The 27,483-nt window shown below is 39.8% G+C and overlaps 1 protein-coding gene across 1 annotated transcript in view; it reads left to right on the top strand.

Moving 5' to 3' along the window:
* LOC143184008 (uncharacterized) overlaps nt 1-27,196 on the top strand; it is a 54,564-nt gene extending 27,368 nt beyond the window's left edge. The window contains exons 2-4 of the mRNA XM_076385930.1: nt 18,684-18,826; nt 23,897-24,194; nt 26,043-27,196. Coding sequence (XP_076242045.1) covers nt 18,684-18,826; nt 23,897-24,194; nt 26,043-26,257 — 656 coding nt within the window. The 3' untranslated portion in view covers nt 26,258-27,196. The remainder of the gene's footprint in view (nt 1-18,683; nt 18,827-23,896; nt 24,195-26,042) is intronic.
* The last annotated feature ends 287 nt before the right edge of the window (nt 27,197-27,483 follow it).

The raw sequence follows: 27,483 nt of genomic DNA, 5'->3' as shown, positions 1-27,483 counted from the left end.
TTATAGTGTTCGTTTTCACATGAAATTCAGAGAGCATCGCTTTTATTATTTTTTCTATTTATTGTGACTGTAATCACACATTTCTTTCCACTTAATTTTTTAAGTCGTCTCTGAATTTCAATTATAGAAAAAAGGAAGTAAAATAGGAGGAAATTCGTGGATATTGAGGCAAGCATTGGAAAAAATTAAGTCTTATTGGAGCTTTTATTCGCTCCACTGAGATAACCCGACTGAAATACTATAAAGAGTGCTGTATTGTAATTTAGCTGAATCGTGATCACACGAATAGCACAATTTAATCCCTAGCAATACAATAGGTCAAGGCATAGGGAGCATTGTTAGTTTAGCTGCAGCATAATGTGGTAACATAGCTTATTCAGAGTGTTAACGAGTTAAATGTCACATCATAATGCCATGGACTTTACATGCCATTGTTTGAGAGATGAATTGTATCGCAATCTGCGTCTCTCCACAATAAATCGCAGATATAGTAGCTATGTAACTAATTCTTTTTCACAAAATTTTCATTCACAAAATTTTTAAGTAAGCTTGTTTAATCATTTTCACCCAACACTCTGGAAACCTTTTTACGTCCAAAAGCATTAACTTTCCCAAGGTAAGTTGAGGTTTCTGGTTTGAAAGCAGCCTGATGAGCCTGTCTGAAGCGCCACGTTCGCGTGCGGCTTGCGAGTAATATTTATGTATACTCCTAGCTGGGAACGTAATATCTTTTACCCAAACCGTTTAGGTTGGAGCTCGAAAATGCTCCTTTTCGTGCGTTAGTTTCGGCATGTTGCAAAAATATCGTCACGCAAGGCTAATAGCAAATGAGATAAGTTGAGAGACTCAAGTAAAATATATTAATTATTCTTACTGTAGACTGGACCTGATCAATTTGCATTCGAGTACTCTTTACGTGAATATTTGATTACTAGGGATTTTCGTTCTTTAAGAAGATGTTCGAGCAGAATTTTTTATTAAAGCCTTTTCTAATGCTTACTTTATCTCGTTTCCCATCGAAACTTGTTAAACGTTTATTAAAACAGTTCGTTGAATCTCCTGTAAGTCTTGAAATTCCATGGGAGGTGTAAAACTTTGGAGGATAATTAATACCCATACTATGAGACGTTCCATTACTTTACAGAGGGAATATTTGAACATCTAGAATGAATTATATACCTTACTAAGAAATGTTGGAGGATGTGAATGTGTGCTCTGGGCATTTGTTCCTTCTTACACTTCTAAAGAATTTAGAACAGTAAATTACAACCAGAAAACTACTCTGTTTTTTATTGTATTTTTTGATATTTATTTTAACGAGCATCGTTAGCTGTTCCGCAAAAAATTGTAAAAAGGGGAAAAAAATCGTAAAAAGATGTATGTGCAGCATCTCTCTATCCCTCTCTTCTCCCCGAGAAAAAAACTAACAAAACTCGACTCTGTTGTTATACAATACATAATCCCAGTAAATCTGTCTTTTCGTCGTGGAAAATGGAATGGAAATATAAAATGGAAGAGACAGATTCTGGTTTCGATAAATCAGCGTTTCCGAGAGACAATGGAAAAGTGCCTGATCCACTACATGTTGAAAGAAATAGCCCATATGAATCCTGGGATACTTAAATGTGACTGCTCGTTTTTTCCTTTTTTCCCCTCTTTCCATTTCCCGCTTCAAAAAAAAAAAAAAAAAAAAAAAAAAGAAAAAAAAAGAAAAAAGAAAAGAAGCGTAATCGCTGACGAGTCTCATTTTCCGCTTTCATATGAACGCAACATGCCATTTTCCGTCCTATTCCCATTCTCTTTCCGCTTATCCGCTTTCTCATTGTTTGCACGTCCCTCCGTGAATCGAGGAGCTCGGGCCTCGAAATCTCCGAGCTTTCGATACACCCAGACCGAGATTTCTTCGAATCCTATCAGCTTTCCTAGAAAATTGAAGCAGACTTCCCTCTGTTTAGTTATTATGGAGATTATCGTCGCTTACGCTTTCGTTCTGACTCACAAGCGTATTAGGGATTTGTTCTTGAGGATACAGTGTCGATTCAAGCTCTATTTTATTTTTTATTATTTTTTATGCAGGATGTTCGACGAAGGGTGTCAGAAATTTTGCGGTTGATTTTGTATGATAAAGTAAGACGAAGAATTGTACTACCTTTGCTGAGTCTGGTTTAGAACTTATTCTACTGATTACGTTAGGCCTGACGTAAGACTGACTTAAGGCACTGCATTCACTGTGTCTGACTGTGAATCTATTCTACTACTGTCGCTGTCTGATTTTGAACTGATTTTCCTGACTTCCCTATGTCTGACTTGAGACTTATTCTCCTGATTTTGCTGTGTCTGACCAGGCTAGTGGACGCAGGCAGTAGAATAAGTCTCTAGTCAGACACGCTTCATGGGAATTTTCTACGTTTTTGCAACAATTGGTATAATCTGTCGATAATAAATATTTCCCTACTGACTCGGATCATAACATCACTAAAAGTGTGACAAATTATATTCTACAAACTTATCCTTACAATTAGTATCTCAAAAACTATTTTCTCCCACTAAATATCAAAGCCCCCAAAGGATCTCAGACCCATCTCCGAAAATTTTACTTTCATATCGCGCGTTTATACGAAACAAGTCGCATCAATTTACATTCAGAACGTTCCATGCATAATACTTGCACGCCGGCGCTAAATAATTCCCTTCTCGCCGTTCCGCCTAAACAAGATTGCAAATTCAATAAGATCAGCGACGCTCAATTTTTCGCCCTCCAATCCCGTTCGATCATTTGAAATTCAATTAAACTTCAAAGCGATCATTTGCGCGGCCCTGATTCCTCGTTAATCCTCCCCCGCGTTCATTCGTTAATCCTTAATTACCGTAAACATCCTCCCTGACAGGTTTTCCCCAGGTCGCGACTTAAAACAGCGGGGCTCGTCTCGAGTCGCCTGTTTCCTCAGCCGAATTCTTCCTCGGATCTTCTCCCTGTTTGCACGTTCCTTCGTTCATTAGGTGCTGCAAGGAACCTCCCGTAATTTCCAGATCCCCGAAGGCTCGATCGGGCTTCCTTCAAGCATTGTGTGCACGCACACCAGGCCGTCACTCTTCTTCGCCCGCTTTTATCATCCACCCTCACCGCCTGCCCGATAGAAACCACGATCTCGATTGGTTAATATCCCGGTATCGTTCAGGCTTGATAGCCAATCACGTGCCCCAGTCGCGACGTTCATTTGTTTTGCGGCGCAATGTGCCATCCAATTTTCTTCCCGTACGATCGATTTTGCCAGCCAGCTCGGATGCTTGTCGCTGAGCGACCTGTCGTTTATCAGCTGTCCTTCCCCATAAACGGGGCACTGCGTTAGGATCAACTGACCATCCACGGTCTATTCTTTACCGTCTTTCAGTCATTTGGACCTCTGTTGACCCATCGTGTCACTTTATGGTTTTAGCAGGAATTCTTTCTAAGTTCGAGCGACTCTCCCGAACGGAATAAATTTTTTCCGCGATTTATTCTACAGTCGATTTTAAGTCCGAAGTCTCCCCTTTCGAATGAGACCAGAACGAGAGATCTACGATTTTTTTTCACTGAGTTATCGCGGTCTGAATAAAAAGTGTCATTTTAGCGTCAGGATGACTCGGTAATCTAGGGACCCTAAAAATGGCAAATGTTTGAGCTTCTGTAACTTTGCGAAAAAAAATCGTACGACAGTGAGCCTGGTCTCATTTTAAAGGGTAATGCTTCTACTTTATCATGTCTGAATTGAATTTTCTCAGAAAAAATTTTCTATTCAGTGACAAGCCGCGAAAGAGAAGGTTGTTTTTCCTAAAATATATTCAGAATTCAATAGACTCTCAGGATCGGGTTAAATTTTACTCGCGCCTTGTTTTACAGTAGATTTCAAGTCTGAAGCCTGCCCTTTCGAATGAGACCAAAACGAATGGTCTACGATTTTTTTTCGCTGAGTTATCACACCTTGAATGAAAAATGTCGCTTTAGTACCAGAATAACTCGATGATCCAGGGACCCTAAAAATGGCAAATCTTTGAGCTTCTGTAACTTTGCGAAAAAAAATCGTACGACAGTGAGCCTGGTCTCATTTTAAAGGGTAAAGCTTCTACTTTATCACTTCTGAATCGAATTCTCTCGAAAAAATTTGTGTACTTGGTAACAGGCCGCGAAAGAGAAGGTTGTTTTTACGAAAATATTTTCCGAATTCAATGGAATCACAGGATGAGAATAAATTTTTTTTAGAACTTCTTTCACAGTAGATTTCAAGTCTAAAGTCTCCTCTTTCCAACGAGACCTTAAAAATTGATCTACGATTTTTTTTCGCTGAGTTATCGCACTTTGAGTGAAAAGTGTGACTCTGGCATCGGAATAGCACAAGGATCCAGAGGTCGAAGAAATAGTCAATCTTTGAGGTGCTGTAACTTCGCGAAAAAAAATCGCAAGGAGGTGGGCCTGGTCTCATTTTAAAGGGTAAAGCCTCTACTTTTTCGTGCCTGAATTAAATTTTCTCAGAAAAATTCGTCTACTCAGCTACAGGCCTTGAAATGGAAGGTCATTTTTCCTAAAATTTTTTTCAAATTCAGTCATCTCTCCAGTACCAAATAAATTTGTTTAGGGGCTGTTTTCGCAGTACTTTTCAAGCTTGATGTCTCCCCTTCCCCACTGTGAGCATTCTTTTAATCATAGTGTTACGAAATAGAGGTAAATCGTTGGATCCGATAGCGCGATAATGTACGATCCACAGGAGAGGCAGACGATTGCTACAGGAAGGAAATAACGCAAAGGGAATGGAACAGGAGGGGGCTTTTCAATTTTCCACTGCAGGATACGTAATCTTGCTGGAGATTCGAGGCGCAGGTGGAGCCATAGGAGGGAAAAGTTCTGGACGACCCTAATCCGGAAATCCCCGATGCCTACGAGGATCCTTCTCACGTGGCGAATATCAAGAGGCAGGTGCTCGTCCAGGTTGCATTGAGAGATGCTGCTCTAATTAGGAATTACGGCACGTCCGTGTTGGTTTCTGTCATGGGATCAACCAGTCATCCTTGAGGATTTTACGTGATCTAAATTTGTCTAGAATGTCTTCTGATGAGTTTCCTCTGATAGTATTCACGTGTGAATGCATTTTTTAAATGGAATTTTTGGTAAAATTCTTTGTATAAGTGAAGATACTTAAGTACTCTTTATTGCAGGATCTTAATTAAAGTTGGTGTGAAATTTATTATCCCTCTGGGTCAGGTCGTTATTCTCAGACGTTATGATAGATTTCCTCCCATTCGTAATCATAAAATCATTCTTGCTACTTATTACAAAGTTGCAATTAAATTAGCCCTTAGTCTTAGTGATGCATCGTAACCTCATTTTTGCATTATAAAATTAATCCTCTTTTTCAATTGTCAAATTATGTTAAGCTTGTCGCAATGAATTAATAAATAACATAACTTCACAAAGTATAGAAATGAAATAAAAACTGTAACACTCTTATTCTAACTCTAACAGAGGATAGAAGGTTTAATTGTTCTCATTATGCTTTGTAGTCTCATTATACTTTCCCTTCGTTCCTTCACGCACCAGATACGTGTAGAGCTTTAAATCAGCAAAGCGTGTCACACGAAAGAATAATTTATCATTTTTCTGTATTTTATGTGATATTTTACCGTGTAGTCACTAGTTACTGAATAGAGAATATTCAATTTCTCATTCAAGTTTGACTAAATTTGACTAAACTTGGTACTTTGACACAATCAGATTGCGCTGCTCCGCTGCATATTTCAAGGAAGAATAAAATCGGTTCCCCTACTCTGGAGTCTGTCTCGTAAGAACAACTTCGAACTGAAATTAGTAACACTTTAGAGACGAACTTTCCAGCACTCTGAACCCCTGTACACTGATGAATAAACTTACTTTAAAGTCTGACGAGTGTTTCCAATTACAGTTCGTCACTGTCCTCTGTTAGTCTCTCATGCACTTGTCACACTACAGGTCAAGTTAACACTTCCCATTTTCCATCTACATAAGAAGTGTATCCTGCATACCAGACTCGATTCTACTTCTACGTACAAACGCTTCTCTGTTAAAGCTCTCATTCCTCTATCGCCGTTCAGCTAAGAATGGCCGTCCCGCGAAAGCAGCGTTAACTTAATCTTGATCGAGGCACTGATTTACGTCTTGAGGTTGGCCACGCTGAATGCATTTAAAAATAGGCCGATTCAACGTGGCGCCGTTTTCGGGAAATGAAAAAGATATTTATTAATTCAGCCGACAATGGAGAATGTCTGTTACTTCCGCATGGCTGGCCGCCGTGTTCCCCTTTGAATGCAGGAAATTTCGAAATGTTATTTATCGCTGCCAGTCCGAGATTCATTTTTCCGCGGAATTTTATGGACTCGATTCATCGATAAACTGCTGAGAAACGGTCTTCGTTTCGTATTCAGAACATGGTTTCCCCTCTGTTCTTATTCACGGCCAGTTTTCGATATTCGAGGTCTCTGAATGCAAAAAGGTTTTTATCGTCGCGGAAACTGTGTTTCACAGACATGGAACACCAAGGAATCGATAGAGTAATTCTGAGCGGGAAAGTCTGGGCTCTGAAAAATGCCAGACAACTCGTTAATTATAATTGCAGCCGAGTCTCGACGATCACGCGGTTCTCCTGGAGAATTAGAATATCAACGAATGCATTGTTCTCTTTATTAGGTTTAAGCTGAACCAGGGGCTTACACCGTTTGGCAGTTGAAGCCAGAACTCGTTCTTGTCGTGCTTAATTAAATTTTCGGCGATTAATGGGAGCCGTCCTGGCTCCGTCACAGGTCTGAGAACAATGGTGGTTAATGTCACGCTTGATAGATTCGATTCGAGGAGCAAGTGCTCGAAAACTCATCGGTCAGGCGGGGAAGAAGCTATCCAGAACACTTGAATGTTTAATCGGAACTTTCTCTAAGGAACAACTCTCGAGATTTTCGGTTGAAGGAAAAAATAATTATTATTTACTTTGCTAAGGAGGGAAGCTGAGGCTTCTCGGGGATTTTACTACCTCTGGGAAGACAGGATTAAAAATAAGAATAATAGATACAGACAGTTTTTTTAGTAAGAAAAATCTGTGGCTGTGAGACAAAATGACCTATATTACATTTTTTAGAAACTTTTTCAGAAAAAAGAAAGGGTATCAAAAGAATATTTTTACTTAAAAATAAGAGTTCAAGAAATCATATATTCATAAAATAGTATTAAAATAGAAGATTTGAAGCTTAGGTTATTCTGTCTTAGAACCACAGCTATATGACTCCTACTTCCTCGGTAACTATGGCTTCACTATCTTCCAACGAAAGCTAAAGTTGTATTTTACTTTTGACGCGCTCATTATGCACACGTAGTCCTTCCTCACGAAACGACACCGCGAACGACTGGGAAAGTTGGGTTCCTTCTTCTCTTTCTATTGTATTTCGTGCCCTTTTCTGTGAACACTGGTTACGGTCGACCAACACACGGTGTGTAGAGGATTCTCCGTGTAATTCATAAGTTCCTTTTGTCTTAGCGGGCTCGTGACGGAAGCATTTTTAATTAGGCTCGTAGCTGCCGGCAGCTAGGTTCCGTCGTGGCGAACTGAAAGTAGAAATGGCACGTACCTACACGGCCAGGCGATGTTTAGGCTCAGTGGAAGAATTTTCGTGTGCCAGACAATTATTTAGATTCTTTATTCAAAGATTCGAGGCTGTTCCTCCATTTTTGAATTGAAATTTTCATGTATGAGGTCTCTCGAAGGCACCTGCCTACAGGCTTCACCTTTATCAGAGCAGGATTAACAGGCACATTTCATTTCATCGCAAATCCGCGTTCCACGTCGAAATTACAATTAAACTTGAGCTGGATGGTAGTTAAAAGAGGTCAGAGGCTTGAAATTTCCGGCTAGGGGAATCTAGCAAGCACGAAGTATATTCATTCCTCCGTGAACTTGGGAGCAAACAAATCCATTGGATTTAGGCGCATTTGAAATATTTAGGTTAGTAGGTAAATCCTGACCTCATGACGGTCGATACCGTATCAACGTGTCCGATCCACGCTCCACGATATGACAGCGCAGTGGAGATACTATAAAGTGATTAGACGCGACTTTGACGTGGTAGACAGTGATTAACCGGCGCAATGACGGATCCGTGATACGGGTAATAGAGACTGTCTCTGCTTTACCTGTCCCCTCGAGATCCAAGAATTTGAAATCGTGGTAAAATGGATCATTTGGGTTGATAACTGAAATTGCATAGAGAACGTTGAAAATTAGAGTCTCATATGCTGTTGAAGGTAGACAAAATTGATGAGAGAAAATTTTTGAATTTTTGAACATTTGAATATTTGAATTTTTAAATATTTGAATTTTTAAATATTTGAATTTTTAAATATTTGAATTTTTAAATATTTGAGTTTTTAAATATTTGAATTTTTAAATATTTGAATATTTAAATTTTCGAATATTTGAATTTTTTAACTTTTCAATTTTTTAGTTCTAGAATTCTGTTCTCCTCTAAATTTCTTCCGTATTGGTCCAAACTGAAATATTCTATATAAATCAAAATTGAATCAGACAGCAGAGGCCAAGTCACAGTTTTTTCCTAAAGAGACATTATTTCACGTATTTCATTGCGAAAAGAGTTGACAGAAATAATGACGCAAGAAATGATAAAACCTGCGAATAAAGTAACCGCAGACGACAGTATTAATTTGTCTGTGACGTTAGTTAATTTTCCTTATCGATCCTGGCGAGACAAATAGGTGGTTTAGTTCATATACTGGTCGACGATAACGTCCATTTAAACGACAGGATAAAATTCACCTTTCGATTAACCGAAATGCGCGGGCAGCTTCCTGAATTTGCCCGCGCATCGTGATAACCCTTAAATCATGTATCGGATGTCTCTTATCGAATTAAAGGCTCGGTTATTGAATGCTGGATCCACGGTTACCCAATCTATGATGGTTACATCCTGAATATTGGATGCCTGCATCGTAATTGACGGCGCAGCAACAACGTACGTATAGGGAGGGTGAATTTTATCATGAGCTGATAGGGTGGAATCAAGCTGATTTTCGATAATAAGATTAAGACTAGAAAATGAGAGATGATAGTATTATCCTAGATAAAGTACACTTTATTGTAACTCAACCACTATTATTCATAGTGAGTTGTTTTCATGGAGAATAGTTTCAGTAGTTTTAGAACTCCTTCACTTTTTAATTTTTCAAGGGAATGCAAAACGAATCCACTTCATTTCTGCTACATTGTATCTAAAATTAGATCCCGCGGAAAGCAGTAATCACTTCCGAATTCTGAAACTCATAAGATATTCTCAGCGAGCGGGTAGTCAATTAATTTAGGGGTCGTTGGAGCTACTTTTAACTGATTGTCAGTGGCCTTTGTTCGGCGCCAAGGAAACAAGCCTGTTGTTCTGCTGAATAATGCTGCCATTATAGAGCGACATTGTGCGACCGTAAAGCCATCGTGTTTAATAATACTGCGTTGAAGGATGCGCTTCACTTGCCGTATCGATATCACCTTGTGCTCCTTCAACCAGGAAATATAGTTGGCATATTAATTATTAAACGCTGCCTCGCTGCGATCATGGTCTGTCGACCGCAGAGATTTTCGAGGGACATCCGACAGACACAATTAACAGGGACAATAAGTGCAGTTGAAAGGAATTTCGTGGCAATGTTGTACCGAGAGGGGCCGAGATGTTTCGGCTGCTTGAGATATCTCGTGACTGGAACGTCGTCGCTCGGTGGAACGCTGCTGGATGTGCTAGAATTTTTGTAATGGTAACTTGGTGGAGATAGCGTCCTGTGCTGATGCAGAATTTCATTGCACAGTGGTTTCAATTTGTGAGGAGTAATAACTAGATTTTTCAAATACGAGGAAGTAAATAGTATTGCTTTTATACCTCTCTTTTTAATCAAAATTTCTGTTTACCTAAATTTCCAGATATTAGTGGAGGGATGAATAGTTTTATAGAGGGTCATAAATTTCGCATAATTGAATCTTATAGCAGTAGCAAAGGACGCTGGTTTGAATTGCCAGGGAAACGTCTCGTGCAGAGAATGTCTGTCTAGAACCGCGCTTGGGAGCTCGAGGATCGTAAATCACGTCATTCACGAGCCTAAGAGCTGGACACGTGTCATATTTTCAACCCCATGTGACTTTATCACAAGCTTACCATATATTCAATAGGAAATGCAAATCCAAGGCAGGAGATTCCCATAAAGGAAGACGTGTGAATAGAATTTCGTCGAGTCGATGATACGGAATAAATCGAATTCTGCATTTCCCTCAAAAAATATAGTCTACTCTCTGAAATTCTTTACAACTCAAAATTTCAGTAACAATTGTAATACAACCACCTCCAACGCATTCGTATTCATTTGAACATTGCATCAGCAAGCATCGATGTAAACGCTGAATCGAAACTGTGTAGTTGTCAGTGTTCGTCAATCTGGCGGTGGAATCGCTGGCAATTACCGAAAGAGAGAAATCGAGCAACGCGTCGAAATGACCAATGTCCCAGGGATATTAGTTGCCAGCAGGTATTTCCACGTCCCCCGATTAGGCGTCCCGATAAACAATACCCAGCAGCTGCGTCTGGCTCGCTCGTGTCGTTTCTACTGCGAGCAGTGATCGATACCAGCGATTGGTCAGGCAGAGGCTGCACCGATGTGTCAGTCCCTGGACCGCGTCTGATGCGCTGTCTTTATCGACGACCTGCCTCGAACGCTATTTGTTATGTTTATGCGCCACCGTGAAATTAATCGTGCCAATTGTGGTCCGAATTCGCCCTGGCAAAGCGAATCAAGTTGAATTGCGTCCACGCACCGCGCGATTGTTGCGTTAATTCGGTGTGTATTTTGCGCGCTGAAATTTGCTTGTCGACGGGTGCTGGGATCGGGGCAGAGGCGACAGGGGATGCTTTTGGGACGATAGTGTATACAGAGGAATTTCAATTTTAGTGTACAGTGGTCAATTGCGAGGCATTCTTCTGCTGGGATTTTTTTCTCGAATGTTTTTGTTGGTGTTTCGTATTGTGATTGATGATAGGTTTTGGAATCTAGGTGTTAGTATTTATAGAGAAAATGCCTAAAATAAATGTGTGAAGTATGTCTGATTTGGGACTTATTCTGCTGATGACGTACACTAAGCAAATCAGATACGAGAAGATCAGTAGAATAAGTCCCTGGTCAGACACATTTGAAACTGATTTTTCTCCTATTTGGAAATTACTAAATATTTAGTAATGTAGAAAGTATATTGCACACATTATAAATGAAAATAAAAAATGCTAACACAGTAGAGAGTTAAATACTTGTTAAATTCATGTACAGAGGAATTCCTCCCTTTAATAGATACTGAAAGGGAAGGTCTCTTGAAATGCTAGAAAATATACCGCAATGCCGAGGCTCTCAATATCTGTGCCATTCACTGTTGCTCTTTTGGTTACCGATTCCTCGTCACTCGCCTCTTACGGCACTCAATAACAAGCGATAGCAGCAGTTGGATAAACGTGAAAGGAAAAATGCTGGCCAGTGAATGCGGGTAAGCCGTCTGTACACTACTTACCAACGACTATACACAAAGGAACTTGAGAGCGATCATTATTTGGCGTAAGAATGCAGATTTAGTGAAATGTGCTATACAAACGGGATCCTGAGTATTGAAGACTAAATAAAAGAGGCAATTTTCTAAGAGCTGCCTAATTGTTTCAGAACTAATTTTATTCCAAGTTTCTTGTGAGCACTTTCACGTGTCCTTGTACACTTTATACTCAACAAAAGTTCATGATTTAAGAGTACTTTGAAAATCTTTCAACTTCCCTCGTGAAACGTGTTAGCTGTTACCTTCTATCGCAAGCTTTCTTTTAGTTTAGCCTACTTTGAGTTTCCTTAACCAACAGATGGGGAATATGATGAATAACTTGCATCTAGTCGAGGGAAAATATCTATAGAGTGGGCTTCTAGAGGACCAATAAGAAAATTCGTAATTTCAGGGACCATTTATTTAGCATTCTTAACCGCGTATAGTCATGACAATACGTGTACGACTTTCATTTGTTTTCTCAGCGGAGGTTAGTTTATTTTTAGGAACCTGAAATACAGGAAAATTGCATAATTTTATGCACGAGATTCATAGCTCCACAAATATAATGCCTCAGCGCCGCCATAGGGGTGGCGTACTCGAAGAAAGTGGAGATACATTCAGCGTGACAAATAAGTTAGTCCGTGTTGCGCTTTTCACGCTGAAAAATCTGCCGTCCAGCCCAGCTGGAACACTCGACCGCGTTTAAATGTGCCTCCGTTTATAGATTCTACAGCCCCGAGACATTTGCATTCACGTGTTTCCCTGAGTGCTGGCCGCTTTTACTACTTATGGCTCCGCCACTTCGCAATTCCGTCGAACAAATAAATATTAACAAAGCACGCGAGGTTTTTGGACCAACACCCGTGGAAGCGGAACTGCAGTGTTTCTCATTTTTCCCCTTAACGTTTGCTGTATTTGCAATAGCAGACACTGAATACAGAAAAAAAACATGAAAACAGTAGTTATTTTGTTTGACTATTTCACCATTTATTTTTATATTTTACTATTTCACTTTTTAAATGAACTGTAGTGGAATTTCCAATAATCGCCAATATTTTGTAGGAGTGATGGAAAGGATTTATTTGCCTACATATTTATGGCTATATCCTCTGATGGATAATGTAAACTTCGCGACATGATGTACTTGTAGTATTGTAAGATATATTGGCAAAGAACTTCTCTACAACTGGCTCTACAATTTATTGATAAACAAGATTATACAGTAGTAGTATCAGAGTCTGTCAGTGTTTCCATTTATCTGGCTGTTCCACTGGCAAACAACAATTAACCATTAGCCTTCAATCTATAAATCACATAGGATACTTATGAATCAAGTTTATTGATCCTTATCTTGCAACAATATATACAGAGAACAGAGGAGAAGTAGATGAAACCATAGTGTCTACTTGTCACAGTACACTAATTGCCCATACTTCTTCGTTTAAGAAGCTAATGACCTCTCTCAGCAATTGCTCGAAGCATTGAACGCCGAGCCACACTCATTGTCAGTAGTCGTGAATAAATGAGAAGGAAAAAGGACGAAAGCTTCTTTTAATACTTCATCGGTTAGCTCATTGTTCCGCAGATATCCACCTTCAGTCTCTTCAGCGTCTAAAAGTTATCGATTCCTCTTGAGAGACTATGACCGATGCCTTTAACGCACCATTTAACCTTCTCGATCTGGGAATCCATTCTACGATAGACTCTTTCGAAAAAGTACCTGTAGATCGATTCTACGAATGAATAAGGTCACAGAAGTCGCTATAACCTACACCTGCGACAACTGATAATACTCTAACACAGCGAAATGATTCACCTCTGAAAGCTCGGATACTGGCAGGACAGGGAAGTCCAGGGCTGATGGAAAAAATTCGTAGCTTTCAGGCATCCGACTCGAAACAGGCGGAATCATCGGTTAACGAACAGTGTACAGAGTTTCCGTGTAAACGTGACGCTATGTGTTTGTCTGGACAGAGGGAGAACGTCGGGGAAATTTAAAGCGAGACGCAAACGGCCCGTGTACAAGCAGACGTACTCTGGCAGACCGTAGAAATCGATTTGTCGTGTTCACGCCCTCGAATCGGCTGGACGCAGAAGGCAATGGGACGTAGGATTAACCCAGCGAAGAAGGATTGCCCTTCCCCCTCCTTCAGCCGAATTACCTTTTCCTTGAGAAATCTTCGGCCCCTCCTTACATAACCGAGCAACCATCTTTATGCTAATACTGCCCCTTTGGAACACGCCGATTCCTGCCTTTTCAGATCTGCGAACGTTTCGACCTCTGACCCGTCCGATAAGTGAATGCAGAAGCTGATGGTCGGCTTTGCATTTGTACCAGTAGTGGTTGGAAAAATTGCAGGATTTTAGGAGTGTCTGTGTTGCTAGATATTCTACGTTTGATTCGCCCTTTTTATCTCGAGCTTTTTTCAAAAAAGTTTCGTGTTACAGTATACATTCTACACTGTTCAAAAGGATCATGGTAGAATTTTGGGAATTTTGAATCAGAAAAATTGTAGGCAAAAATTTACCAAATTTGATTGACGATAAGTCGGCGAAAAATTATCGTAGGATCATGATTTTTTTTCACATTAGAGCCTGAAGTCTCTATTTTATGATACTGTATCTTGATTTAGAGCTCAATGGGGCGCTGTCACAGTAACTTCTAAAATTTGAAAGCGTGTTTGTCGTATTAAAAATTGTCAACTTTAAAGGAATGCACTGGCTTGCAGAAATTTTTTTCGAGGATACTGTTTACGGTAACTTATAGTTCAAACCTTCCCCTTTAATTTAAAAAAAAGATAAGGTCGGTGCGATTTTTTTTCGCAAAGTTACAGCACTTTAAAGTAACCCCTGCATTTTTACATTAGAACTGATAATGCCAATATATGGCGAAAATGCAAGGGTTACTTTAGAGTGCTGTAACTTTGCGAAAAAAAATCGTAGCAACTTGATCTTTTTTTTAAATTAAAGGGGAAGGATCAGGCTTTATGCTAGTCTGAACGGCATTCCTCAAAAAAATTTTGGCAAGTCTCTGCGTTTCGTCAAATTTTACAATTTTTAATATGATAAATTGTAAAGTTTGACAAAATGCAGCGACTCGCCACAATTTTTTTCGGAGATACGATTGACAGTAGCATAATGTTGGAACCTTCCCCTTCAATTTAAAAAAAATATCAGGTCGCTACGATTTTTTTTCGCAAAGTTACAGTACTTTAAAGCAACCCTTGCATTTTTGCCATGTATCGGTACTACCCGATATAATGTAAAAATACAAGGGTTACTTTCAAGTACTGTAACTTCGCGAAAAAAAATCGCAGCCTGTTGATCTTTTTTTTAAATTGTAGGGGAAGGTTTGGGCTATATGCTACTGTAGACGGTATCCTCGGAAAAAATTTTTATAAGTCTCTGTATCCCGTCAAACTTTGTGATTTTTAATACGTTAGATATGCTCTCTAATTCTAGGGTTTACAATAATAGTGCTGCATTAAGCTTAAAATCGAGGCACATTATTTTAAACTAGAGACTTCAAGCTTTAATTTAAAAAAAAGATCGTGATTCTGGGACGATTTTTCGGTGAGTTATCGTCACTTAAAGTTAGCCAATTTTTGCCCAAAATTTTTCCATACCACAATTTTTTTCAATCACTACCTACATATATTATACACTAAATTTTTTCAATCCCTCACATTTTCCTAAATGTATTTATTTTCAAATGAATACAGAGAACCCATATATCTTACAGACTTCCGTTTGATATCTTTGCTTTTGATCTCGAAATTTGCTCTCACTTATCTGTTTCTATCGCCGATACTTTATATCAATGCGTCCCTAAACCGATATTTACTCTCCATTCGCGATTTATGCTTCGTTGACATATCAGAGGCTTATAAATGCTGCATAACGTTCTTTTCTTTCCTATAGAGTAAATGTGAGAAAGAGAAATTTCCATATAAAATTTATTTATCATTGTATGCACAATTTCAATAAGAACCAGAGAAAGTATTACTCTTTTCTACTAATTTTATGTACAAATCCACCTATAGTGTATTAGATCAACATGAAACCCACTATTTTGTATTAAATTATTTGTTCCTCCGAGTTAGGCAACTCTAATTACCATCGTAACCATTAGTTAACGATATACCTACTGTTATTAGTGCACTGTGTTCCTGCGCGCAGTGGATAATGCAGTTACAAGCTGCAAATAGCCTTAGTGCTCTTTTTGTTTCGAAGTTTCATCCCTTTGGACGAACAATTAGCGTGCCTAGATGGAATATCCCCTTCAAATTAATTATTCTCTCCTTGTCTCTTCTTCCTGCGGCGTTTCATTAATTGGAAAGGATGATTATTGAAAAGCAGTTTCGCGAAGATGCTTCTTTCATTCGTCTGAACAGATCCCTTTGAAAAACGACCCTGTTCCTCAACTTCACTTTCCTCATAATAATTATTAATGGCTGTTATTGTTAACCGCGTGTCGGTCATTGTCATAAACTCCAGCTGCTTTTCACCACCGTTTATTGTCTGGTGCAGCTAAAGGCAGTTTAATGAAAGGAAAATTGAGGATTGCAAGTGGCTCGTTTTGCGCAATGTCGTTTCTACGAATGGTGCTATAAAGTCGAGGAAAACAAAATATAACAGAGGAATTTTTCGACATGGAGTACTTCAAAATATCTATTTGGTGTTCCTCAAAAATTGTACGCCCTGTAATATACGAAAAATGGTGCCTTCTACTCTTGCTACGATTTTAATTTTAATTAAAATTTTTTAATTAAAAGTCTGAAATAAAAATTCCAACGAGGTTAACTATTTAATGCGGCAACCACAAACCTTTCAAACTTCATTACAAATTTAAACTGCTGGTAGGTGTTAATCTGTTTGACCTACTCCACAATAGTGTATATGTATACTTTAACACCTACTGTTTAGTTTTGCACCTAAATTCAAAATCCATGCTTTAATTTCCAAAGCTCTTAAGCACTAGAAAATTTGTTAATCCAGTAATTATAAAGCAAAATTACGTAAATAACATTTTCCAAAGATTTGAATTCATCCTATAGGAAATTAGTCTACAAGAGATCTACAAATTTACAACACTGAACTACGATTGAAATGTTCAGAACTCAGTCAATACTCGCAGTTATTACAGAAGAAATAGGTCGTTTTCCAGCAACGTTTTCGTCGTATTAAAAATATCATCAAGCCCCATCGCGTTGACTCTTTCTCCGTCTCACAGTTTCAATATCGTCATTATAACTTGAAGCAATACGGATTAAAATGAACGTTGTCCTGAAGGGAAGTTATCGGAAAAGTTTGCTCGCCGAAGACAATTTTCCCTCAACTTTTCCATGCACGTAGGGACGCACAGGCGAGAGTGTCTTGGTTGCGATCAAATTAAACGCACACACGTGTAGAAGAATACACGCGCGCGTACACACATAGAGACGACAAAGTGCGAACACGTTGAGATATGAAGGCAGGAAGGCAGCCGAAGACAGGCCGCCTACAATATTGCAGCCGACTCGACGTCGATGTAATCTCGTAATGCTTTGTGCCTCAATTACTTTGAACGGCTTTACCCTTTCGCCTTGATGAACAGCCTGTCAATATTTATAAGGTGTTTAAATCGATAGGAAAACCGAAAGTTAAATATTGAAGTGGGACAGCCTCGTGACTGGAGCCTGTAGATAGGCGAAGTTTTATTCGAGCACTGGGTAACAAGCAAACGTGATAAACGCTGTTTCATTTAGGCTCGTAAGCGATGCTTTTATTTAAATAATAATTCATTGAATAACGATAATTCGAAAGCGGGGCGATAACAGTTTATTAGGGTATTAAAGCAGTGGGTATTCTATTGGTTTATTTGGCTTTCGACAGCGCGAATATACCAGTGGTAACCACATCTCGTTATGAGAGGAGCCATATTTCGCCTATTAAAAGTGTTCGAGAGCTGCAGTCTTCATTGAAATGTGTCTGACCCGAGACATACTTAATTTACTTCACTGTGTCTGCGTTGAGACTGCTTCTACTAACTTTTCTATGTCTGACTCGAGACTTTTTCTACTGATTCTACAGTGGTTGTCTCGGTACTTGTTCTACTGATGTCGCTGTGTCTGACTTGAAAGGCTTATTCTACTAGGAGAAATATGTTTCACTAAATTGTGACTGAGGGCATAAAGGAACTTATTTCACGTAATTGAACACTTTGACCATATAATAAATACAAATGGGTTAATAATTAATTTAAATCTGCTATTTAATCTCGAACGGTATATGAAGGTTTAGTTATAGCATTCACCGATTCGCCTCACAGTCAATTAACCAACGCGAACATGGAACGCACTGCCTCTGAAATGGAATCGTTATAGGATCTTGAAAATTGCATTTTCGTTCCGCGATACACCGTTTAATGGAGCACGATTTTTATTTTTATGTCGGTTTTATTTCATTTCGACGGAACCAATAACCCAGAACAATTTTATCTCTTGAGCCATTTCCTGGTCTTTTTAGTAATGAAGAGACAGGATGTTTCTCATATAAAAATTAGTATTATGGAATACTATAATAATAGATAATAGATAATAGTGTTAGTATACATAGTAGACTTGTTCAATGAATAAGAATAACGCAAAAGTTGAAATGAAGTGTAAGAAAAGTGAAATAAATCAGGAGGGTTGAAACAAGATGCTTCTTGACGCGTTCCCAGCAAGTTCTACCTCGCTGCAATAACATAATGCTGTCAGGGAAAAGCTTTCAAAGAGCCCGAACATTTACGAGGCCAAGGAAAGGAGATCAACTCTATATAGTCGGGCTGCTCGCTAACTTACTACTTACGCGTTACTTAATCGATGCATTCACCGAGTGCATCTTTGCATTAGACATTTATTATTCACAGGGCCTCCTTGGTAGACTTGCTTTCCTTGCAAATGGAAAAACTTTGCTTCGAGCTGGCTAAATCAATAATTCCACTGTACAGATTAAAAGAGATCTAAGTATTGATCTATTTTTTTTTCTTTTAATTTTTTGGATTATCTGGAGAACTCTCTTTTTTAATTATCTGATTTTTTTCAGTTCCAGCTCGAACAACAGGCCAGGTCCTCCTAGGAGAAGTCGACATCGCCGTTCAAGAAGATGGCGCCGACGAATTTACAACAGAGGACCCAGCCATTAAAAAATGCATCGTCGATGGACACGCATACACGAACGGCGACACGGTACGTGTTCAATCGTCAAAATCATTCCTCATTTTTTTCACTTTTTATTAACTCAGTCTGAACAGTTCAACGTTATTATGTCCCTGGAATCCTCGGCGTATCATGGAACGGTGCCAACCATATTTGTTTTCGTATGTTACACAGAATAAAATACATCGTCGAGGCGTGACAATATTTGCGTACACATGGATTGATGTCCAATTCAATAAACGTTCTTTCTGCTGAGCGAAACGGTGACACGTTCCGCAGTGAATTAAAAAAAATACACGAACCTAAATCTAGTAACGTTTAACGTTAACGTGGGTAAATTATTTGAAATTCAATTTCTCAGAGGATTTTTTCGCAATTATCGTAACATTGTTATGAGGAAATTAAAAAATGTTTGAACCTTGAAATATTTCTACTGGCTGCTCCATAAAGGATTTTATATTGAAATGTGAACAGTTTTATGGAACAACCTATACAATTTTTCTCCTCTGAAATATTCTGCGAATATTCTCTTTTTTATTTTCGCTTATTTTACGAATACTGACGAAGTTTAATAATCCAACTTCGAGACATCCATATGATTGTCTCCTCGAGGGCGTGTATATCACGGATTCCAAACAAGTCCCGCCGCTTCAGTGACTGCATTATTGCGTTACGGTTTGCTACCTTATGGAATTTCGAGTAACCCGTGCATTGCCGTGTAAATAGTCGTGTGGCAAGCATGTGCGTCACGTTTCAATAATGGCATTGGTACTATGTCGAGCTCGCGAGCAAGGGACCCAAGGGCTGAACGTTAATAATAAAGGAAAGAATGACCTTTTCCGCGGGACCGTTTCCTGCTGAAATGAAATACGTGTTACGAAACGATTATAGCGTTTATTGCTTGCGTCTGGGTTTCAAGGGTTGAAATGAGTCTCCAGTCGAAGATTTAGTTCGATTCGTGACTTTGAAGGACACGATGTCGAAGATATTATTGATATGTAGCGAGAAACTGGGCTAAAAACTATAAAACTGATGGGAGGGGTATAGAGGAATAAAAAGTGAAAATTGTTCTCAGGAGAATTCTTTATATAAAAGTTCTGGTAAAGAATATTCTAAAAACAGGCGCAAGAAATTTCAAGGGGTGATTTTACGAGGCCAGAAATGAGAAAACTACGTTTGGAACCTCGTTTCTGAGTTATTAATTGTCGAAGGTATACCTAACATTCAAGTACGATGTTTCTGACTTCGTTGACTTATACTACTGGCGGCGCGGGATAGCTGGGCCAGGCGCAGCGGTGACAGTAGTATAAATAGACATAGTCAGACATACTTCAGACAATTTTTTCAAACTACTCAAGCAAAATTTTAATTTTTTACAGAAAATAGATAGCTCAAATTCGAACACTTTCCAAATTTCAGGCTCAAGAAACTGCCCTCTCTCCCCTCTTTTAATATTCCTAGAGCTAATATCCAATGGCTGGGTATGTTCTAGGCCCTCCTTCGACTTTAGCTCCCTCTGAATACCCCCTGGAATTCGTCAATATTAAATCACACTCTTCCATCACCTTTCTTTCAGTCGGCTGTGACATCTACTTGGGACAGTTGCTATTTTTCCGTACCTTCGCATGTATCTGCTCGCGAACAAGCTTCGCTCGACGAAAGCGTCCACGTAACGTCGGCGAAGCGTTTCAGGTCATTGTTTTATTGTTTTACGAATCTCCTTCGCGCGGAGAATCGTTTCCCTCGCGTTGCCGGAAGTTCGGCCAACATGTATTGACTTTGCCAGGAAATTCAATAGTGCACGTCGACGAAATGTTTCAGACGTGTGCCGTGCGCCGAGTGAAATTTCTGTCTTTGCTGGCTGTGTTATCATATTCGAGGCACGTGCTATTTAAAGCAATAGAGTCGTGCGTGCCGGATGCAAATATGCGCGAGTGTGTTCGTGGAAGACTAGGCATTAATACGTAGACTCAGGTGCTTGAGGTAACAGTTGAATAAATAATAAAGAAGATAACGAGAATCTAAATTCATTTAGAAATCTTTTCTATACAGTTTTATTTGAAAGTAAAATACATGAACTTTTCTCATCTTTCAATTTATTTTCACGAATTTTCGATTCGAATTGAAATACTCAGGCGTGAAATAATGACCACCATGTATTTCACAGCTTGTACAGCAAGACCGTCTGTTTCTCCTAATTTTATTTCACAGTCTCGATTATGTCGAGTGTATCGAGTACCCTTCGCCAAATCGAAGGAGCTACTGTCACTATTCCACTCACGAAGAGGCGCGACAAATCGATCTTCGGAGCATGGAACTCGAAAAAAGTTCTCCCCTCGTGTCTGGTATCCCGTTTTCGTGCAAATCTCAGCCGACGTGCTCGCGCTTTTATAGATTCGCCAGGAAACGCATCGATCGGTAGCTGGCTTTCAGCCTAGAAACTTCCGCGTCTCAGGGAGAAAGGAATGAATATTTACAGAATTCTTTTTACCCCCTGGCCCGCATGATCCTCCCTCTCTCTACGTTTTCTTCCTTTTTCTCCTCGTTTCGACGAAATCAAGGGAGGATCGAGACCCAGCATTGCATGTCAAGGACACATTTACAAAAAAGCTGTAACCCTGAAATGAACATAGACCAGATATTATTGAGGAGCCTATTTGTAATACTATAACTATTTTCAGAAGGTCTGTAGAAACTTAGAAATTTAGACACTGAAAATTGAATAATTTGAAGTGGTGAAAGTTTGAGTCTTTTTCTCAGAACACTGTGCTCTATTACATTTCCAGATTAGACTCACATACAGACAATCAATATATGCTCTTACTTAATCAAGTATTCTACCCTAGACAAGCCTCAACATCTACATCTCTCCTTAAATCCCTCTCAGCTTCCACGTTTACTAAATGACGAGGCAAATCGCTGTTCACGTTTCTCCAAGTTTTGTTTATGAATGATAGACGCAACAGGGGCCGCAGCTGCATCGTCTTTAATCATTTACTCGGGTAGACGTGTCTTGTAGAACACGTCCCGCTGTACACGCGTGAAAGGACGTTAGAATTTTGTCCCCTCCGAAACAGGGCGTACTGTGTCAAAGGAAGAACGTGATACCGTATCGTGTCGTAGGGTGGGAACGCGTGCATGTCGGAAATATTACGTCTGTTGCGCGCCTCCATTGTTCTTTCCACCGATATTTCCTCGGAATTCGAAATTCTTCCGACAGTTGACTGAGAAATTGTGATCTTAGCTCTTGTCGCGCTGGGGAATGCGAAATTATGGAAATATAACGGATGTCGGAACGGATGTACTTAGGATGTTGAATTTTTTATGAGATCGTGTGGAGAAACAGGATTGGCTTGGTGCATATGAAATTTCTCTTCTTTCTAGATTCATTTATATTTATTGGAGAGGAGGTAATTAGTGGCAGTCTTTCGAGCAATTGTGGAGTGAGAGTAATTGAGTCTCTAAGTGGCAATTTAGAGGGAAGGTAATAATCAAAAGCTGCTCCAACAAGTGTCACCTTTATTTTATTGCTGCCATATAAAGCACTTCTTAGAAGTTAATGTGAATAGTGAACAGTTGCTCAAACTATTAAATCTGTCTTTACCTATAGGTAATATAGAGTCTCAATTACTATCAGTCTACAATTACTCTTAGGTACCCACCTAAGTTGCATAAAAAATACCTCGAATCACCTGTAATCGCCTCCTTCCTCATCACCTAACACGTTCCAAATTCCAAACGCTTCCATCGCTCGGCTTCCCAGTCACACTCTCTTCCCTAAAGCGTGCCTAGTTATTCACTTTCGACCTCCTTCTCCATTTCCCAGAAAAATCAAAGAATCGAAGTCCCAGTAGAAGCAGGGCATAGAGATTCCAACTCCACCGCGCCAAAAATCGCAAAACCCCTGCGCAGCTCGTACATATTCCGTCGTGATTCATCAGACGTCCCTGAGAACGCGAGTAACGACGTCTCTGGATACGGCGCGGGTGTCCAATTAACAGGATGGCGCGTTATCAGGCAACACCTGGCGCAGACCTAGCAGAGCAGATCGGAAGTCGTCGCGTCTCGAATTCCACCGTTGAAATTAATCACACCGAGGCTTTCCCTGATCCTGCTCTCCCTGTCGCCCTCTATCCCTCGCTTTTCTCGCCTTTAAATGAGACCACTTCCTTTATCGCATTTTCCTCGACATCCTTTTCAACGTTCGAATGTCGCGCGCCTCTCTATGTGCCCTCTTCTGCATCGGCTCTTATTTCTGTTTTTTCTTCTTCTCTTTTTCTAAGCGTTTCGATCGCGTTTCTGCGCAAGCATCAATATTATTAATTAGTGCGGGACCCGCGAGACGACTTCCAATGAGTCTCGAGTGTCGACGATGTTGCTACGCTCTCATAGCGAGGGAACACGTTCCTTCGTTATGTGAAAGATGTATAGTAATTAACGATATGTCCCGTGGCAGCGTGCACTTTTTTTGGCGCCCTCTTTTTTCAGCGATAGACATGGGTGGAAAATATGACGCGACGAGAGGACGCGCTGCGAATGCAACCTTCTTTTTCCTCGTTTTTTACGATTTGCTAGGCCTGTGCGTATGGATGTAGGTGTATGCAGAAACCTGGTGGGTTGTCAGGATTGTTCGGTTTTAGCAAATGAATTTCGCAGGGAAATTTGAATGATAAAAAACTGAGGTACTAAGTCGACAGATAGTGAAGGGTTCCTCTGTTCAAGCTCGTCCTCAGTTGCAAATGAACTTTTTACCATTTGAGGAAAAGTAGCATAACACAGCTTGAAAATTTTTGACAGAAGTATCCTCAGAATAAATCAAGCTATATAAACTAGAATATTTTGGAAGCCTATTTACTACCTCAGGTAAATAAAAATCCAATTTCTCTCCAAAAGACGACACTTTTCCAGTCTTGAATCAGAGTCCCTGGAAATTCGCCTTGAAATGTCTAGACAGCCTAAGACAGAGCTTGAACACAGAAATCCTGAAGCAGCTGTAACGAAAAAGCGGTCTGGTAAGCAGACAGGTAACAGAAGGAATCAAGAACAAGCTCCCAATACACAGATCGCGCGCCATATATGAATTTTCCATTTCTGCTCCAGATACCGACCTACGATCTGAACGTTCACTGTCTCTGCGTCGCTGGCGAAGTGTATTGCTGGTGGCAGAATTACAATCCGAGCACCGATCCATCCGCTGGTCCCCCGTTCCTCCCATCGACGACGATAGAAAGTAATTACACGCCGTCGCTGGAGGGAAGCACGGATACTGTCGACAGTTCGGAAACGCCTGGTGATCCGGCAGAGGAGCCTGCTGTCGAGCAACAGGAATACGCGGAGATTAACGGGACGTATACAACCGCGTCGCAACCAGCAGCGCCTGCAACGTGTCTCGTCATGGGTAATAAATTAGTCCCTGTTCGTTTTCACTTGATTCTTTCCTGGGGTCTATGCCCTCCAGCCATCGATTTACTGGCTCTGAATCTGAAATGAGGATGAGTGGAGGAATTTTTAATGTGGGGAGGAAGTAGAGGACGATTAAGGGGATCCTGGGCTCGTTTCAAAGGGTGGAGGCTCTACTTTTTCATCCCTGAATTCAACTTTTTCGGGAAATATTGTTCACTCGACTATAGGCCAAGTAAGAGGATGTGGTTTCCCCCAAATATTCTTCAACTTTAGATGACTCACACGTACTTGATAAATTTTTTTCACGACTTATTCCACAGTAAATTTCAAGTTTGAAGCTTTCCCATTCGAATGAGACCAGAACGAATGGTCTACGATTTTTTTTCGCTGAGTTATCACACTTTGAATGAAAAGTGTCGCTTTAATATCAGAATGACTCAATGATCCAGGAATTCAAAAATTGACCTATCTTTGAGCTGCTATAACTTTGCGAAAAAAAATCGTATGGCAGCGAGCCTGGTCTCATTTTAAAGACTAAAGCCTCTACTTTATCATCCCTGAATTGAATTTTCTCAGAAAAAATTTTCTATTCAGTGACAAGCCACGAAAGAGAAGGTTGTTTTTCTTAAAATATATTCCGAATTCAATAGACTCTCAGGATCGCGATACATTTTTTTCGCGCCTTGTTCTACAGTAGATTTCAAGTTTGAAGCCTCCCCTTTCGAATGAGACCAAAATGAAAGATCTACGATTTTTTTTCACCGAGTTATCGCGGTCTGAACGAAGAGTGTCACTTTAGCACCAGAATGACTCGATGATCCAGGGACCCAAAAAATAGCCAATATTTGAGCTTCTGTAACTTTGCGAAAAAAAATCGTATGACAGTGAGCCTTGTCTCATTTTAAAGGGTAAAGCTTCTACTTTATCACCCCTGAATTGAATTTTCTCGAAAAAATTTGTTTACTTGGTAACAGGCCGCGAAAGAGAAGGTTGTTCTTACGAAAATATTTTCCGAATTCAATGAAATCACAGGATGAGAATAAATTTTTTTTAGAACTTCTTTCACAGTAGATTTCAAGTCTAAAGTCTCCTCTTTCCAACGAGACCTTAAAAATTGATCTACGATTTTTTTTCGCTGAGTTATCGCACTTTGAGTGAAAAGTGTGACTCTGGCATCGGAATAGCACAAGGATCCAGAGGTCGGAGAAATAGTCAATGTTTGAGATGCTGTAACTTCGCGAAAAAAAATCGCAAGGAGGTGAGCCTGGTCTCATTTTACAGGGCAAAGTCTCTAGTTTTTCACCCCTGTATTGAATTTTTCCGAACAAAATTTTCTACTCGCTTACAGGGCGAAAAAGAGGAGGTAGTTTCTCCTCGAATTTTCTTAAAGTTCGAACATGTGCCACGAACTTAAAAAATTTTTTTCGAGACTAGTTCTGCAGTAGATTTTAAGTCTGAAGCCTCCTCTTTCGATCGAGACCTTAGCGAGTGCTCTGCGATTTTTTCTCGCCGAGTTATCGCGCTCTGAATGAAAAGTGACACTTTGGCGTCAGAATGACGCGATGACCGAGAAGCCCAAAAAATTGCCAATCTTTAAGCTTCTGTAACTTTGCGAAAAAAAATCGTATAGCAATGAGCCTGGTCTCATTTTAAAGAGCAAAGCCTCTACTTTCTCATACCTGAAGTGATTTTTCCCATAAAAATTTATCTCCTCAGCTACGGGGTGAAAAATAGAGGTTAGTTTTTTCCCCAGAAAGTCACTTCTCAATATCATGAAACACTCTACATACAACTGCACTTCGCAGAACAGTCTCTGCAACACGAACCGAAATTTTGGTTACAGGAAGAGAGTATCGCGAGGGTGAGGCTCTTCCTCACTCGACCGGAAACTGCATCGAATGTAGCTGTGGATCCGAGGGCCGAGTCGAGTGCTCTCCGAGGGATTGCGTGGCCCTTCGACCTGAGATACCAGTTGCAGCGGATATCCCAGACGCACCGGAAGGCGACTTCGAAGTGTTCAACCTCGCCAGGGATCGAGGGCTCGACGAGAGCTTCTAAGGAATCCGATAATAACGATCGTCGGCCACTCGATGCATTCCTCGGACGCGTTTCACGCGCAACTTGGCTTCGGTTTAATCGCGATCTTCGGGGAGGTTCGCGTTTTTTATTTTTATTTTCTACCCTCATCAGGCACTTTGTTGATCGATGCTGACCCTTTTGTTGGGACGGGGTCTCCTTAACAAATGAATGCGTTTTAATCTTTCGATTAGAATGTAGGTACTTGAGTCTTAATTTTAATAATGGATATAGGAGGTGGAGAGCACTGTGAGGCTTGTGATAGAAATATTAATCATTTTTGGGGAAGTGTATATTTGATTAACTTCTTGGAGTCTTCTTGATGAGAGTAAGAAACTAATTTGAAAGAACATATCAAAAAATTACTTGTAAGCAATTATAAAGTAGATTAAGAAGAAGCTATCATTTTTTATATTACTGTTTAATCGATCAACAACGTGTTACTGTTACCTGCACATCTGTGATTTAAGTTTTACCCTTACTGATAAAATACTTATCAATTCTTTAACTAGAAACACCCTACAATGTTTAAAATCAAAATTTCCTAATTATTATCAGACTGACGATTCGAGAAACCTTAAAAAAGCAATGTTCTAATAGAATTATTTTAAATCTCCCAATGTTTTAGGAATTAATTGGATGACATCAATGGCCAGAAAAATCATTCCTAACAGAAAATAGTTGCATGGTCAAAGGATTTGTAAGTAGAATTCTTTTCAGTTCTCCTCCACATTCTCTCCTCTTTTTTTTAATCTTCACCTCCCTTGTCTGAAACGCGATCCTGTTAAAACGAGAACCCTAAACAAATGGGGAAAAGTTGCGCTAAAAAATCGCGTAATCGATTACCGATAATAAAACGAAAGAGGTCTGGAGTGCTTCTTTCTCGGGACTCGCATATTTAGAATATTAAAGTCGAAGCGTAGGTATACGATATTACCCTAAACTGTAGATTACTTTACCAGGAAATTAAGACGATGATAAGGAACGACCAGAGTGATAGGTTTAAATTCTACGTCGATAGTTTTAAATTGCTATTTTCTTTATCTCCTCTTCCAATAACTTACTTTCAATCAGTTTGGATAGAACTGACGGGATAATTAGGTTTAATTAGCGATTCAGCGAGATCGATAGGTGGCTGAACGGCGAAATGCTCTTTCCAGATATACTGTGTGTCCTACTTTGATCTGGAGAATGTCAGAGATAGGTAT

This window comes from Calliopsis andreniformis, chromosome 2 (genome assembly GCF_051401765.1).
Source record: "Calliopsis andreniformis isolate RMS-2024a chromosome 2, iyCalAndr_principal, whole genome shotgun sequence".
NCBI lineage: Eukaryota > Metazoa > Arthropoda > Insecta > Hymenoptera > Andrenidae > Calliopsis > Calliopsis andreniformis.
This window is presented reverse-complemented; position numbering and strand designations above follow the sequence as displayed.